Source organism: Poecile atricapillus, chromosome 2 (genome assembly GCF_030490865.1).
Source record: "Poecile atricapillus isolate bPoeAtr1 chromosome 2, bPoeAtr1.hap1, whole genome shotgun sequence".
Taxonomy (NCBI): Eukaryota; Metazoa; Chordata; class Aves; order Passeriformes; family Paridae; genus Poecile; species Poecile atricapillus.
Window position 1 is genome coordinate 91,723,440 of NC_081250.1, and position 17,957 is coordinate 91,741,396.

The following is a 17,957-nucleotide window of genomic DNA, read 5'->3' on the forward strand; positions in this document are numbered from 1 at the left end:
AGGTGCTCTTATGCTCTAAAATATTACATATTCCTGGAAATTACTTCAAGTTCCAGAGACTGCATAAGGATTCCACTGCTACTTTTTACAATAAAAAGCAGCTTACCTGGTGCAGGAACTTCTTTTAGCTACATGTTCTCTTCCTCTTCTCTGTTAGTGTTTCTGTTTCACAGCCAAATCTATATCATGGAGCTCTTACACACAAAAACCCAAAAGCCTGATCTCTTATGGCATCCTTCTTGCAGCATCTTGTCAAAAGCTCAACAGGAGCAACTGCTGCCTCCATTATTACAAAAGGATATGCTCCCCAACTCTGAGCCACCATTCTTTTCCTTTGATGTCTTCAAGACATTTAAGGTCAGAAAGTTGCTTGGAGACACATTACACCTCTATGCTTCTTTGGTTCTTGAGTAATTCCACTTCTTTGCACCACGTAATCAAATCCCAAACAGCTTCTGCTCACCTAGTAATACCTACAGAAGAGGCTCTTCAGCTCTGGGATGTTACCAAGAGACATCCAGAAGTTCCCACACATGCTGACTATGCTGAGAATGGAAAGTTGCACAATGCATACAGGGACACCTGATAGTGGCTTTCAGCCAAGCAGACTACATAGAATACTGGAAATAGCCCACATTCACTAACTACCCCAGCAATTCCCAGTTTTCCCCAAGACATCAGCAGGTCAACAGTTAGCACCTGCTTTCACATATCTAGTGAAATGCAGCTGACTGAGATTAAAACAACTGGGACTAGCTCATTATTAAGGTTTCCTGAAGCATACAATACCTGAATTATATAACATAACCCCTAAACAAATGTAATTATCTTGTGAGTGAATGAAAGTAGCAAAATAAACAATTGAAGAAGAAGCACTTTTAACATGGTGCACCTCTCAAGGCTGTTCAATGGCTTTCGTTGTTTCTACTAAAACATGGATACAGAAGTACACGTGGGAATAGGTTGTGCCCTATGCTTCAATCTGGAGTAACAGATGAGTATCTGCCTTTGTGTCAGGCAGCTGACAGGACAGAGATTTGCAGGTTTTTCATCTGAGAGCGTAGGAAATGTATTCAATTACTACAGGTCAGCAACACCTTCCTGAACGTTTTGGTTACAGACAGTACATTTTAAAAGGCAGTTTCTCCGGTTTGGCTAGCAGATAACACTGGTGCTTGGAATACACGTATTCCAAAGAAACCAACTATAGAAAATTCTATAAAAATACCACCTATGCAAAATAATTAAATGCATACATACATAAATATATAATTAACATAGCAGCCTAAAGCATTATGCCAAATTGTAAATCTTGAATATATTTATTCTACCTGATCAGACTAAAATGTCGCCTATAAAGAGAACACAAAAGTTAATTATGCACCATACAGGAACACTCCTCACTGTTGCTACATATATACATACAGACACTATAGACAGCATGCTGTATACTCTGGTTTGCTATACTTGTATCCATTTTCTGTGTTTAGTAATGCACAACAAAAATCTTATCCTTATTTCAGATAGTAATGAAGGATGTATAAACATCTTACAGATACCTCTACCTTTTATGCTGAAATCTTCTCTACAGTCTCAGCAAGAGACTTCATTAACCAGGAAAGCAGCTCACTGGCTTGTTTGTCACATTCTATCTTCCAGCCAGTATTAAATAAAATATCCACATATTTGGACACTAGGAAGACTTCTTTCACAGAAAGAATGATCAGACATTGGAATAGGCTGCCCAGGGAGATGATGGAGTCACCATACCTGGAGGTCTCTAAGAAAAGACTGGACATGGCATTCAGTGCCATGGTCGATTTGGTATGGTGGTGTTCAGTCATAAGTTGGACTCTATAATCTCAGAGGTGTTTTTCCAATCTAGCTGATTTTTTGATTCTGTGATTCAACCTGTAATTGATTTTTCAGTTCTTTTCAGGTGCTACTTACATTGGGAATGACCTGGCTGTCGTGTGTTACTAACACTACTCTCAAAGGAAGAGTGGAAGTTGTGTATAGTTTCTTGTAAAATCTGTCTCTCTCGACCCTGTAAAAGAACAATAAAATAAAATAAGGTATTCTTAAATTTCTGTTTAAGAGAGAATTTATTAAGAGTACACAATGAATGAGTCAATATGTGTGTCTATGTCCATACACTTAGAAATAATAACAAATCCTTACCTTACAGACATATATAAAAAACCCTGAATTAATAGTTTCCTGAAATTAACAGACAACAGTAGAAATATTTTATTATATTTATCTTTATGGTATATCTTAGTATGGAACATCATCCACCTCCCCTAATTTTTAGCCTCATCACTACTGTTGATCTTGACTTAGGGAAATTGTGTTTTTTGTTTGTCTGAACTTTCACTATCAGAGAGCAAATGGACCTCATACCTAAAAAAGCTGCTGAAAAGCATCAGCAAGCCTAATCAAAGACATGTTCCAGTACAAAATCCCTCTGCTGAGAGCTGTTTACTGTACATCATTCTTAGCAAATTTGTTTATGTTGACATAAAATTCAAAGGCAATGCAAGTGTAAGAAATGAGAGAAGTGCTATTCACCTAATCACAGAGGAATCAAGACCTATTATGTTAATCAAAGGACACCTTTCTTCTTATGCTGAACTCTCTAGCTGCCTATTGCAGCCAGCTGATTCTTTTTAGCACTGCTGAAATCAATATTCAGAAACTGCAATATTGCTCATGTTTACAAGTAGTTTGCTCACTGGACTAGGAAAGAGTTATTGAAAGAGAACAGGAAGTGCCACAAAGGAAGACCTTTCACTAATCAAATACATGGAACACTTTTGTTTGGAAAAAAATAATTTAGCTTTTCTAACTAACATCCACAAATTAATTTCAAAATGTATGTTGAATTAATTATATAAAGAAACCTTGAAATAATTTACTAAGTACACTACTTAAAAATGTACCTTTCCTGCATTCAGTTCAGAAATAGCTGCCAAAATTTGCTGCCTTGATCCATCTGTTTTAATACCCAGCTCTTTCAAATCACCATCAGTAAGTGTGAGGAAAGCTTCCATATCTACCTGCATATTACAAAAAAAGAAGAAATGAAAGAAAAAAACGTAAGACAAATTTACCTATGCACAGATTCATAATTACGGGTTAAAAGTGGTCTGTTGGGTTTCTTTATTTGTAGACTTAATGTAAATATTGTCCAAAAAGAATTTTTAATGAATTACCAGCAGCAAATGGTACATAATTTACCACTCTGTTTTAAGGCTTCTAACCTGCTGTTAATCATTCAACTAGTCACAATAGTACATCTAAAATATTAATGGATTTTTAGTCTTTTTCCCATCAAGTTCTATTAATACAGAATATATAGACTACACAGAAATTCCGCTGCCTACAGTAGCAGCTACCTGAATAAATTTAAGGTTTCTCTCTTTTCTTCACCCTTTCCTCCTAAGTATTTTTGGAATTTCAGAATATTGTGTTTACTTTTCCAGAGTCTCCTCATGAAAAACCTAGGTCTTGTTCATACATCAGTTTTTATTCTAACAACATATCCATAAGGCTATCATAAGAACAAATATCTGAAACTTTTCATATTGATATAACCTTCACACACTAAGCATATTAATTTCTAGACAATGCTCCCTTGCCTATCATGCAGGGGAACAATAATAACCCAATATATTGTGATGAAGCTAAATTGTCTGAGCTTGTGCTGAATTTTGAACTCTGTGGCGATGTCAATTTAATGCATGTTTGTTCACTACCCTTTTCTTTGACCAAATAAGCACACGATATTTGCTCACATTTGATCCTGCCTTAAACAAAGTAATGAATTAATTTTACTTATTTTCACCAACATTTCCTTTCACTGTATCCTTCAGCAAGTCAATGTCACAGTTCTCATCTACCACAATGCCTAAGCTCCCCAATTTAGTTCTCCTATTGCTTATGCAGAGCAGATAAAGAAGATAAAGCAGCCATCTCAGTGATTCACACCCTGCTGTTCTCCTTCTGAAAATGAGGTTCCAGCTGTGATTCTAGGGATGATACTGTATGTTCTATGAACTGTTTAGCCACACTGGATACAGACATATATAGAAAAAGCAGAGTGTAACTTCAGATAGAATAAAAACCCCTATGTATACAAATGTTATAGGTTAAGCATAAAAAGCTCTGCTATTTGCAGTACTCTGGAGAATGTTACAAATACCACTTTGTCCATGTTTCAAGGTTCTCTCTGCAACCAGGAATGGCTGTAGAAGCTAACTCTGGATAACAAATCTGATGCAACGTGTTGTAACCTACTTTCATTAAAACAGTAAAAAAAAAAGTTCTTTTAGAAAAGACATACCTCCTGTTCCTCAAATATAGGCTGATATTTCTCAAGTGACAATTTTTTAAGGATGCCAGTCAGCTCATCTGCAGTAACAGAAAAAAAAAACAAAACAAAACAAAAAAAACCACCCATGGAGTAGAAAAGATTTTAATGATCTCAGCATTATAAATGGAAAATACATATTAAAGCCTATATTTCCCACAGTCATTTATGGTAAGAAAAAAACAACCCCATTTATTCTCCATCAGAAATTGAAATACTGGCTTATTTTGTTCTCACCTACTTACATATACTGTAATTCCATCTAGTCTCACCTTGCTAGGATAAATGCCATTGTATTGCCATTTCTACCTCATTAAAAGGATATTACAAAACCAAACCAGTAAGGACAACTAAGGCACTTCAGTGCCTAAAATGTGGGTGCTTGGCCCCAGATGGCTGATCCAGATTGTGCAGGTTAGATAGACAGCAAAACTTCTCAAGCAGGCAAGGAACTGAAAGGCATATTTCTATCTGATTATCCAGGAAGGCAAGTGTAGAACAAGCAACCACACACCTGCTCATTCAAAACACTGAAACAACATAGATCTTTCTGAACCCTCTTCTCCTTACGTGCCCAACATCCACTCATCTTGGACATAGACGGCTGAAGTTCAGCTAAGATGAAAACCGGACAGAATTTAAGTTTTACAAGCTCACCTTCCAAGGCTAAGAGCACTGAGTATTGTCCTTCCTCTCAAAGTCTAAGGAAATTTAATGTTGCAGGACCTGACAGTGACTCTTCCCACACATTTAAAATCTAATTAGCTAAAAAGCTTAAGTGCACTTTCAGAATAACCTGACATTACCTCTCTTAATTACACACTACCTCTCTCAGCTAAAGTTTTTATTATTTTGCTGTCACAAGTAACTGTTTTTTCCCCTTAAGTATGTAAGTGGTCAGTGAAACTAAGAAGTCAGAGTCAAAATGAAGAACATGAATTATTACCTTATAAAACAAAACTGTATTTAATATTCTGCATATAAACTCACTTTCATTTTAAAGATCTCACTAGTTCATTACCAAATATACTTTGTTTTCATTTATTTCATATCTTTGTCTTTTGACTTTCCCTTTTCTTTCATCATCACTAGAAACATGAAAAAGAAATCTCATACTTCTCATACTACAGCTTCTCAAAAGACATCAAGTACCTTGAGATAAATACACTGCTTCGTACTATTTTGGAAGTCTTTTTTACATAGGAGAGTCCAAAGACAAGTAAAGAGAAAAATTCTAGTTGAATCTTATTTTCTGCTAGGGTTTTGTTGGGTTTTTTAAATCTTAATTTCAACTAACTTGGTATGCCTAACATGATTTGCAAAAGTTGACATGGTCTCAGACTAAAAGCTTTAGTACCCTGACATGAATCCATGGGAGAAGGCTATCAGTTTTAAAAATGTATCATAGGAACTTCTCCACATTGTTTGATGAAAAATATCATCTTGGAGAAGGAAAACAGAATTATCATTAGAAGATCCTTAGATATATTATTAATGTTTTTTTTCTTACAGGTTGTTAGTTACCCTTCTCATTTTTCATCATATTGGTGTGTTTAGAACGGTAGGCCATGATATGAGAAGAAACTTCCAAGGGTGTCTGAGCTCAGTCTTGTCATGAACAACTATAACACCAAACATCCTTCACACATAAGAGAATGCTTTCAGGTGTAGGCCCTTCACATTTTCTCTTCCTCTATCCCTCTTCCAGGTCCTGTATTATTACACTAAGGCTATGGCCTACAGTTCTAAGCACAGCAATATGATGAAAAATGAGAAGGGTAACTGACAACCTATAAGAAAAAAACATTAGTAATATATCTAAGGATCTTCTAATGAGAATTCTGTTTTCTAAGAAGATATTTTTCATCTTAGCAATGTGGAGAAGTTCCCATGGTATGTTTTTAAAAATTATAACCTTTTCCCATGGATTAATGTCAGGGTAACTGAAACCTCTCCATTTTACTACTGTTGCTTAACATGTTTGTCCTTTGCTTTACCACTCTCATTTGCTCTGCACTTACCTTGTCTTCTTACCTCCATCCCTGGAGCAAGCCAAGGTTCTTGGAGCTCTTACTGCTTTTTCCATGTTACTCCTATTCAGCACCTCCTTTTATACTACTCTATAGAAGTAAGGTAAGATTACCTTTCTCCAAGTTTTCAGAGCCTTCTTTCACTCTAACATGGTTTCGTCTTTCTTGATTCTCTACATCACTGGCTCTCAGAATAGGGCCAAGCTGTTGATGATCCACCAAGTGGTTGCCTAGAGAGAAACAAAGAACACCTCTGAATGCTGCTGCCTACTGCTCCTTCACAGTAACAGTCAATGCAAATCAATTTTCTTAGCCATTTAAGTTCACTTGAAAGAAAAGCTAACACTGCAGACCTTCTGTACACTTCTGATTACTGCTTGGCATATCAGCATTTTACTTCTGCTGCTGAATCAAACCCCAGTAAAAGAAGCCCTCAAATTAAAGGAGCACTTAGCTACAAAAGCTTATGAACACAATGAACCCAGAGCTACTTGGGTTTCTGACAAACAATCTTTTCTCTGCTACAAGGCAACTCACAGTATCCTAGCATTAGTGTGCGGCCACAAAACCAAGCTTCACTGGGTGAGATGAGAGCAGCTCACAGCTTGGAACTTGCCTCGTTATCCAACAGTGAGTTCTCTTCTTTTTATGTGTCTCTAAATTGGCAATTCTTATATTATCAAGACATCACTATAAAATGGCACTAAATGTGAAAGGATTTGCTCCAGCAATCACTAGAATATGTTACAGCTAAGCCATGAGAAGAGGACAGAAAAAGGGTCAAGTATTACCTGTCTTCAATGTCAAAAGGAATTACAGTGTTAATGGACAAAGATGGCATAAGTGAAAATAAACCAAAATCAATACAGACAATTTCAGAAAAACAAAAATTGTACAAAGTGCCTCCATTTCTTATTTAAAAGGTTCTGAGTCATGTTATTTCCTTCACTTCTTTGAAATACTTACAAGAGAAAACAACGTTATTGATATCCTGTTTCCAACACAGTAAAGTGACTTTTTGAAAGTTGTAATTTATACCTAAAAGTCTAATATAAAAGGTATTAATCTCACTAGAAAAGTAATAAGATTATTATTCTTTCTTATGATTTTAAGTTAAAAGGAGGTTGTAATAAGGTTATTTCTCCGATTTAGAAAAATAAATGCTCTACAGCTATTAACCAACTTCATGTAGCTATGACTTGCTATGGATAAAAAATTTATCTCTGTAGTGATGTGCTTCCCTGCATTTACTAAGGAAAAAAAATACCTAGCGTGGAAAAAATGCATTTTGTAGCCTCAGCAAAGGGTGAAAAACAGGACTTAAGCCATGAAGGGCAAAAATGTGGCCATTTAAGAGTGGCCTACCTATTCTATACTAGCTTTGAGGTGATACCAGTCTCTCTGTAAATGGAAAGAATCACAGGTTTTGAGAGAGAAAAAGGCAGTTAATGCAGGAACACCAATCTCACTGTAAGAAACACTGTAATATATTTTCTAGAAAGAAGAGAGACCTCACTCTCATGCAGATACACACAAGTCCAGTACAGTTATGGCTTTAAATACATAGTATTCTTGATGAATGAATCTCCTGTAATTACAGGGAGCTACTCACCATCCTCTGTAATAGTACCACTGCTGGAGCCGTTGCTCTTGGCATGTCTGTGAGAAGAAGAGACGGAAGACTCTGCATTTTGAACCTTAGGAGATGGGGAAGGTGATGGAGAAGGTGTGAGAGTTGGTGATGTGCTTTTAGACGTAGATGAAGTCCCAGATGGAGGTCTTTTGCTCATCTCCAGTTTTTGCTGCAGTCAATGATACAATTATTTCAGTTAAAATATAATCCAAAAAATGTTTACCTATACATGATGCTTCATTATTACTTGAGTTGTATATCATTTCTGAGAGCATATAATCACAACTAGAAGTTTCTGCTTGATCTATATTGAAATAATTGAAGCAATAGTGATTTTATCCCAGATCAAAGTCTGTCTCCCCAAAATTATCAAGAAAAATACATTTATTAAGGCTGTAATTTTGTAATAGGAAAATTATTTCTTGTAAAGCAATACTGCCCACAAGCACTACAATTATTCTTTTTCTAAAAGGACTATCATGGTTTAAGTACAGGTGGCACCTATGCACCACACAGCCTCTCACACACCTCTCCACCTGCCTTGCAATGGGCAAAAGTAAAACTTGCAGTTGAGATAAAAACAGTTTAATAACAGAAACAAAATTCATTACTTTGACTTGAAAATAGGGATTTTCATTCAGAGCTTTAAGTCTCACGTAAAGATTTTCAAAGCGTATGAGATGCCAATTTAAAGTAGCACTTCATGCTGGATTAACCAGAAACATGTAGCAAGCACAAAGTACGTTTTGGGCACATTAAACCGCTTGCTGCACTGGAATGGAAGTTTTCTGCCAACCCTAAAATTTATTATTGCCTAACAAGAATCAAGTGATTTATTAAGAATTTTGCAAATATTTAATTCATTTGGAGGCATGGAAAACAGAAAAATACATGAGTTAAAATGGGTAATAAGAATATACACATGAACACATATCGACAGTCTTTTCCAAAAGCAGTCAATGCCCCTCAACTCCTAAATTCTTTGATCTACATATACATTTTGATGTCTGCATTGTATGATCCAAAAAGAAGGTAATTTTTTTACTGGATTCCAGAATTCAGATTAAATACCTTTTGTCACTCAGGCTACTACAACAAACTGATAAAAAAGTTGATCTGTGTAACAGTGTAAGAAATGAGAATGACAGTGGTTCCTGTCTTTGCAATTTTGCTTCTGTGCAAAAACGGAACCGTGGCATAAATTGAGCTTTTCTAGTTAATGAAAAAGATGCAGATTTAAAAGATAAAACTTTGGGGTAACATTCTTCCATTATTCTATCCTATCTCAGAATGTAATACTTCCTTAGCCCTGCACTGAATTGGCTAGAAGTAATGTAGCACGATACAAACTTGAGAGCTCCCTGAAGAGCATCATGAACTCACTCCAACTTTCTGTCCCAAATTTCCATCTAACTTGTTACTGGCCATTTGTGTTGCAGGATGGTCTTCCCTCCTTAGCACACTGTCTGCATTTATTTAAATTACATCATCCTTTAAAATGTTTGTGGCTTTTTTTTCTTTCTTTAAAGCTTGCACCATCTCACCCCTCACGGATAAGTTTTGCAAAATTCAGCAGTGTAATATCACTGCATTTTTAGATCAGCTATTTCAAAGTTTAGACAGCATGATCCTAATGGGAGGACACAAGCCATTCCTCAATGGATATAGACTGATACAGTAACCAGCATTTACACTGCTGATTACAATAACACACTGCTAGCTTCTGTAGCCTGTGTGCATCCATATTTGATTGTGTTCTCCCAACAGAAATCTCCAAAAATCAGCTCCATTGTGTGATACATGAATACCTATAGTGAGATCTACACTATGACATGTTTTGTTACTGGTAGACAGAATGAAACTCGTCTAGACATCTAAGCAAAGTGCACTGAAAAAGCTGTTGCCTTTCCAAAACAGTGGCATAAATGTTGTTTAAAAATCTTCTCAACAGTATAACGAACAGCCTTTCCAGAAGATGATCTGCAGCACACTGTACTTCACTACTCTTTTATCCTCTAATGTATCCCACTGTGAGTGGAAACAGTAGTTAAACTTTTTAATGTCAGCACTGCTGCAACAAAAGGCCATGGGATATGCAGCCCAAAGCTCACAGGCACAGGTATTATCTCTTGGTGCGATAATTAATATAACTGGAGAAAAATGAGACTTTTGGTGGGCACACAAGGAGCTCTTCTGAAATTATTTCCAAGCTAAAAACAAGCTGAGAGGACATGCTGAGAGTTTAATTAAAACATGCTGGTCAGACCACCTCTGAAAGAAAAAGCATTTGGTAGCTGCTCTGCAGAGAAGACTTTAATGAGGGAAGAGTATGATAAAGGGGTTTTGTCTACCAGAAAAAGACAGGGATCATTTATAACTCAGGGAGCAGTTACACAGGATAGAAAGAGAGGAAAGATTACCATATACCAAAGAATTGATTTGAATCCTCAGACTCTGGCGGTCCAGCTGAGTTAGAAATTTGAGCTCCCAATCTCATCTTTGAAAAGCAACCAGCAGTCCCTCCAGAATCAGGACTGACAGATCACAGACAAAGTGACTATTCATGGAAACTGTTTCAGCATTGGTAGTTGCACCTTATCTTTTTCTGATTTTTGTCCTCCAGAAATTTCCATGTAATTTCTGAACAACTTTGCAATTTCATTTATCATTTTTATGTACTTACTAAATACAAATATTGAGTACTGTTCCCATATAAGACATCACAGAATGAGATTGCAAAAGCATTAATTTTATACTCTGGACATTTTTGTTTCCTCAGGCAAAATTTGAAGAACCTCACTGAAAGATGTAAACACAACAAAACAAACTGAGCTGCTTGGAGTTTACATAAGCAAAAGCTGGAGAATTTGCTCTTGCTGACATATTCTAACATTTCCAGAATACCAGGCATGAGAATATAAACCCCAAATTAAATGTTTTCCTTCTCTTGCTCTCTGAAATGCAATGTTTTCCTATGTAAACAAACCCATCAATTTCTCAATAGTGTATCACATCTTCTGTTATGATGCTGCTTTATAATTTGTGCCTCTACAGATCTTGAAAACTTAAAATCTTAACTGTCAAAAATGTTGTATAAAGCAGTTAAGACTTTGTTATTGGCCTACTGTTTAAAAATAACACCTTGTGGAGCAGACTGGTTACGTGTATCATCCTTTATATGATATGATATAGGATATGCTGTGGTCAGCATATCCTGGTACAAATTATGTCATGCTCTGCATTCAGATTGAACCTTTGAAGAGAAACTAGCTAGAGAAACCAACTATACCACTTCAGGGAAAAATCCAGGAGTAACTAACAAAAAACACTGGATCTGGACCATGAAAGAAATAATGAGAAATCATAATAGTGCAGATCTACCCTAAGATTAAGCATTACATTTACTAGTTTTTAAAATATAATGAAATTAATAATAAAGTGTTTTATTTTTAGGTTTCATGTTCTGTGGACTTGCACTTAAAAGTAAGGTTTGTAGAGCTGAAAAGCTGCCACTAACATAAAAAGTGTTCATTCCTTTTTGGCTGTGGAATGTTGTGCACCAGCTACTCATGACTTAGATATGACCTATTAGCCAATTTGGAAGTGCGAAATTTTACATTTCCCACTACCTTTACAACATGTCCATTGCCAACAATCTGAGCACTCTGCAAATCCGACATGGTAGATGAAGGAGTTGACTGGACTGGACTGGACTGTTGGCTCGGTTTCTGTTCAGGTAAGCCTGCTGCTTTTCTTCTTTGGGCTGCAATCTGAGACAAAACGTTATCTGCACTGCCACCTAGAATAAAAAGTAAAATAAACCCAGTAAAGGAAACCGTAAGTTTGAAATGTCTGTTAACTCTCAAACATTCACTTTCATTTAAAAACTGACCGGATGAAGCAAGAGAAAATTGCCAGGTTCAGGTCTCTCCAGCAGCTTCCAGAATAAAGAACAGAAATCAGTTGCAGAAGAGGGAAGCCAGCCCTGTGTACACACACACAGAGCTGATTTTCATACCCTTGGACATAGTTTTCATGAGCCATTCACCATATTGTCTTCAACAACTACGAGGTACAATGCATGCCTTTGGTTTTAACTGAAAATTGATTTTTATTTTAAAGAGAAAGTTAAGCAACATGCACAGAAGTCAGCTCTATGACATCCATGGTGCAATGAGCCAGCATCCACCTGATCCACCATGGGTGGATCTAGTAAACTGTGCATGAGATGGAGTGACCACTGAGACTTCTGTAACAGGTGTGAGGCTCTTCTTCCCTTATGTAGATGTTTAAAGTCCAATCCCACATCCACTAAATTTACAGAAGCTTTGCTTGTGCAGTGGTAGGAGTGCTCAGAAAAGGTTTAGTATCTTCTGCCATAATCACAGTTTTTAACTGAATCAGATACAAATTATTTTCTACCTGATGGTACAAAAATGGTACCTGATCTGTTATGCAGTTCTCCTCCATGTCTGTTAATTCCTGCAATGTTATTGGAACCACCAGAAGAATGGGGAGAATGGTTGAAGTTGTTGGAATTTGAAGGAGATGCTGGTCTTCTTGTAAACGTTGATAACTTGACTGGCCTAGTATTACCTTTGTTAACAGATGTCTGGAAAACAAAATGAAAAATAATTTGTTCTTTCTTGATTGAGAAAAATAAAGAGCTAACATCAACCACTGTTTTATTTATCCCAAGTTCTGAAACTTCCACTGAAGAACAAAGGGGACATCAGAAAGAACCTTATCTTACATATACATATATACTGAATATATACATATATAAATATATATAGAATATATTTATTCAGTGAAAGAAATTACACCATATTAAGCCATTAATTCTTCTTAATCTTTGGCCAACACAAATGAGCATGTATGATGCACTTGAGATGTGATATACACAGTATTATGAGCAGTGAGGAAGAATAAAAATTATCACATGTGAAATTTCTTTCCTGCAGAATCTTGGCTTTGTCTCTACCATCTTATAAAAGAGCTACCAACTTCCCATTCATCATATCTCTATTTCTTATAAACCAAGCTGCAAGAAGTGATATAAACTTACTTTCCACCAGTTGTATTTTTATACTCCCTGCAATCTAAACAGCCAGCTACACTACTGAGTTTTATTAATTGAGGCACTACTGATCTACCTATACACTACCCAAATCCTCAGCCACATCCTCTTTAATTTCTTTTACACCATTGGCTGCTGCCAGCCATTTGACATATGAGCTTTTGCAGCTCAGCTTTTTCATGTTTCTTATCCTGTCGCTCAAGTCACTACTTCCATCTCTGACTTACTGTTTCCCTCCTTCCTATACCCTCAGCAAGACTCTTCTTTCCTCACAGGACTGATGGCTAGTCCTCCCCTACTTTCTCTGTTCCTCACTTTATACACATGCCAATTATCCAGTTATGTTATTACAACCATCTTTTTTTGGGATGATTAATACTTGCCTTCCTGTTATCTTCCTGTCACTTCCCTTCTAATATTCTGCCTTATTCCACCTAAGTCACCTCTACTAAGCTAACATCCACTTAAAAAAAGGAAAAGAGAAAAAAATTCCTCCTAAATGTCTTCATTGTCCCATTTCTAGAACTGATATTGAAACACTATTCTGGACTAGTCCTCTCTACATCTAGCTACTGCAGTGTACAGTTAGGGGAGTAAGCACTTCTCCTTTTTATGCAGCTATGAAAGAGAAGGCTGTCAAGGTTGTTTAATTTCCTATCTCAAGACAAACCACCTACTTTTCTTTTTGTTTGCATTTTCACTGAAAATATTATGGAATCAGGCAAGCTCCTTCTATAAAAAACCAGAAATAATCAAGACTTTTTCCAGTCTTTTACAGTACTTCCAATTTAAAGCTGTGTGCCTTCAAGTCCACTTGATCACTACTTACTACAATTTTATCTATTGCTAATCTTTCAGAATATTATGTTTGTATATTGGTCTTTCTGATATTTCTTCCCTCCCGCTCAGTTCCTAAAAATTGAGCAATTTTCATTCCTTTTTTCTGTCCCTGCTCTTTTTCCAAATCAGAGCAGTTTCTACCACACTCTTCATGGTTGTGAACAACAACAACAAAACCCAAAACAAACAAAACAAACAAACAACCCCCCCCAACAAAACAAAATACCAAACAAAATAAAAAAAAACCAAACCCCCTCAAAACCAAACCAAACAGAAAAAGTTCTTTCACTTCATACAGAACTTTTGTTCCATTATGTTCCTTCCACCCAAATGTGCATTCTTCCTAAGCAGCACTGCTTAAAAGAAGAAGCCATTGCTGAGACAATGGGTTAAAATCAGAAATAATCAGAAATAGAGTGGCTCACCAGTCAGCAGGGCCCAGGCATAACACAGTATTTTCACACACATTCAGTTTGCTTACTGTATCAGAGTTCCCACTGCTGTTAAAATCGTGCTTGATTGCTCTCTGTGGCCAGGCAGTTCTCATCTGTTCAGCTTTGCCATCTTTGCTGAGTCGGGTTCGATCAGAATTCCAAAGTTCAAAGCTTGAGGGTGGTAAGAAAGGTGGTATCACTGCTTTCAGCTTATCACTGGGCAGCCTGGTAAATGGAGCACTACTCCTCAGCTGAGACAGGGGAATAAAGAAAAGTGGGGGAAAAGAGTCACTTCTTAAAAGAGATTACTGGGAGCTGGTGATGTAGTTTCAAAGTTTTAAGTTAAGCAAAAAGATGAAAACACATTTAAACAGAACAGAAATGAGACACAGAATTACTACTTGAGAAGAAGTACAACACATAATGAAAGAGAAACACCAACGAACATTGTGGCACCCCTCAGTATTATGCTTATTCATGTGATACAATGAATATAGTTCATTAAGTGGCAGAAACTGTCTCTTCCTTTACTGGACTAAATATTGCTCAAGATGACTTTAACAAGAATAACTATCAATTTCCAAAGAAATAACAATGTAGTCCTTTCTGTATTCCCAGACAGGATGCCTGGAAACAGTGAGCAACTGCATGTTCCTGCTGTATGTGTACTGCAGAATGAGATAAAAACACCACAACTGATTTTGCTCCCTGGAGTTCTGTCAGCCAGTCATATCAAAAGTTCTTACAAAAGAACTGAAACTTCTTACAAAAGAACATAAAGGTAATAACCAGCCAAATTTAATGATATCACCAGGGAGTAAGCTGCAGGGGAATATAAAGGTGCAGCATAACAAAAGAAGAAATAGAATAACACAAATACACCTCCCAAATTAAATATTTAATAGTTACCTCTACTAGTAATTTCACACCTCCATTGTACCATGTTCCATCCACATTTTCTTCACTTCATACTGCTTGTCAGCAACTAAGCAGCTGTTCCATCTATTTTACTATTTAATTGCTGATCAAAAAAAGGTATGGGAAACTCTTGAAGGAATTCAGTACAGCTTACGTATCACACTACTTTTAGAACTTTCTAGTCTAAGAACTACTGATGTATCAAGGCCTATCAGTTCCTGTCTAGTGACTATAAACAAGCTCTTTTTCTAGAAGTGACTTGGACAGGAAGCAAAAAACAGCAGAAATTACAGGAGCTACATGACCCTCTGAATTTGGCTGAAGACACTAAGAACACTGCAACATACCATAGTTGTCAATAATTCATCATCCTTTCCGCCTTTCGAAGTGTTTGCACCTGAAAAATACATAAATTATGTTTTATTGTTTACATGTTTCTACTTTTGTTTCTAAGAATAGCTCATTGTTTTTAAACAATCAACAGCTTTACCCTCAGGAAGCACAGAATATGAAGATTTCCAGTGACACTGTCATGCACCTCAGCTAAAGCCAAATCTTACTCTGCATTGCAGACAGTGGGGGATTTTCATGGAGAGCTGTACAATTTCAGTAGATGTGCTTTACAAGTTGAGCTTTTATAATTTCTCTTTCTTCTCAGAATTACTTAGTTGTTTAAATAAATTGGTTTTCATTACATAGATTAATTTATGGAATATATTAACATTTTTCAGTGACCTGTGTGAATTTAATGGTGTTCACTAAAGAACAGTAACATGGTTATATTAATATTTTCCTGCTTAAATGATGCTGCACTCAGCATGATCAACAGTAAGTATGAACATCTCTTTTTCTACAGACTGTAAATACGTTTTTCACTTATATTAAGCTAAAGCAGAGCTAATCCAGTAACTAAGAAATAGTATCATCCTGACGACCCCACAAGAGCTCATTTCCCACAAGACAACTGTGCCTTTACCACTAGCTTTGTTATTTGTGGTCCAAGCTGTAGCAGCATCAAGGTTTCCAGAGGTGTCTGTATCACTCTGTGAGGCTACTTTTATAGTGCAATTTAATGATGGTTCGGTCTCATCCGGAAAAGGCACAAACTCATTAGAAGGAAACCCATGGCGCAATGTCTGAGTCAACTTCAGCTTGCGGAATCGATTGGACATCCTGCTCCACCAGGACTAGATGGATAAGAAGACACAACAATTTAGTTCCAACTAAAAGAAGAAAAAGAGGAAAAGAAATGTATAAATAAGCAATCCTTTCAGCAGCAATAACTTTACCAAGGAATTTTTGAAATAAACTGAAAAGCGATGTTAAGTGGTTTGCAGTTACCAACAGAATCCTTCACTGTATGTGTAATAATTATCTCTTCCCTTATTTTACCTGGCAAATATTTTAAATTGTTTTTCCACAGTATATAGAAGGGCCAAGTAGATAGAAGTGTTAGGGCAATTTGAATAGGGAATTTTTGTAGCTATACAGCAAATATTTAATTTTCCCACTAACTTCCAATTTCACCATCAATTTTTACTCTCTCTGAATCAATGAGTGGCATCTCTATTTTCTGCTTTTTAGAGGTGTGCATATGAGCTTATGTAATATGCATCAAAGCTTCTTGTCAAGATTTTCAAAATCAGTGGCAAACCTGAAGAGGTCTGATAGGATTTCTGTCAAACTAAAGATCCATAATCCATACAGCTCTGCTACACAGATAATTTAAACCAGACTGGAAAGACTACAAACTGAAAAAGAGCAAGGCAAGGAAACAGCAGCTGTGAAAACAACATAAACCTTAGGACTATGTAAATATAACCTCCATCCATACAGGTATCACATACGTGGAACCTGTTACACATAAGGACTATCTTTGCTCAAAATAAAATTTTAAAACAGACTTGCACATTTTTACAGGCAGACAGTGCAAGTTGCTTCAAGTCTTTTGCAAGATATTTCTCTAGACTATACAAAACCTATGCCATTTGCACCAAAAATTATGTGGCTTCTAGGTAAATCAGATTATAAGTACCTTCTGATTATTTCATAGTAAAGTTTCTCCTTTCCTTTCTGGAACACTTTTTAAAAACTCAAGTTAAAGTGGCAACACTTTATGGTAGATAGGTAGCTTCAGGTGATAGCAAATCCAGGTAACAATCCCTTCTTGCAATACATATTCTTCTCTCTTCTTGGCATTTAGTATTTTTCAGCTACTCACTGATATATGTTTTTGCAACTTTCTTATTCCTTGCTTATTAATCCTTGTAGCAGAAGACCATTAAAAACGTTTTAGATCTGCACAGAGCATTAGGAATGTATAGAGTTCTCAGACCTCTGTATCTCTTTGGTGTCACAACTAATAAAGATTTACATTACTTTCAGCAGCAAAGATCTGATGAAAGAAGGCAAGAGAAACAAATAGCTCTGAGAAAGCAATAAAACCCACAGTTCAGCATTTATTCACCTTCCAAAAGGAACTGGAATTTCATCTAGTTTTAACACAGAGTACAATGAGCTTACAAAAGAGAGTGCTTGAACTTCTTGGTTTTGGTCACTTGCTTCTGTAAGAAAGATCACTTCTAACTGCCCAACATCTCTGTTACTCCTACTCATAGTAGTGCTTCTGCTTCCTTAATAATGCTTACCA

General features: G+C 36.4%; 1 protein-coding gene across 4 annotated transcripts in view; it reads right to left on the reverse strand.

The window, feature by feature from the left end:
• ANKS6 (ankyrin repeat and sterile alpha motif domain containing 6) overlaps positions 1-17,957 on the reverse strand; it is a 43,309-nt gene that overhangs the window by 5,264 nt on the left and 20,088 nt on the right. For 2 of the 4 annotated variants that reach the window (XM_058831996.1, XM_058831997.1), the window contains exons 7-16: positions 16,284-16,494; positions 15,655-15,704; positions 14,437-14,640; positions 12,479-12,647; positions 11,665-11,834; positions 8,015-8,204; positions 6,516-6,632; positions 4,346-4,413; positions 2,943-3,059; positions 1,951-2,047 (exon numbers count right to left, since the gene is read on the reverse strand). In XM_058831996.1, the coding sequence (XP_058687979.1) occupies positions 1,951-2,047; positions 2,943-3,059; positions 4,346-4,413; positions 6,516-6,632; positions 8,015-8,204; positions 11,665-11,834; positions 12,479-12,647; positions 14,437-14,640; positions 15,655-15,704; positions 16,284-16,494 (1,393 nt within the window). Of the gene's footprint in view, positions 1-106; positions 546-1,950; positions 2,048-2,942; positions 3,060-4,345; positions 4,414-6,515; positions 6,633-8,014; positions 8,205-11,664; positions 11,835-12,478; positions 12,648-14,436; positions 14,641-15,654; positions 15,705-16,283; positions 16,495-17,957 lie in introns of all 4 variants that reach the window. The other 2 variants (XR_009276886.1, XR_009276887.1) reach the window with 2 other exon arrangements.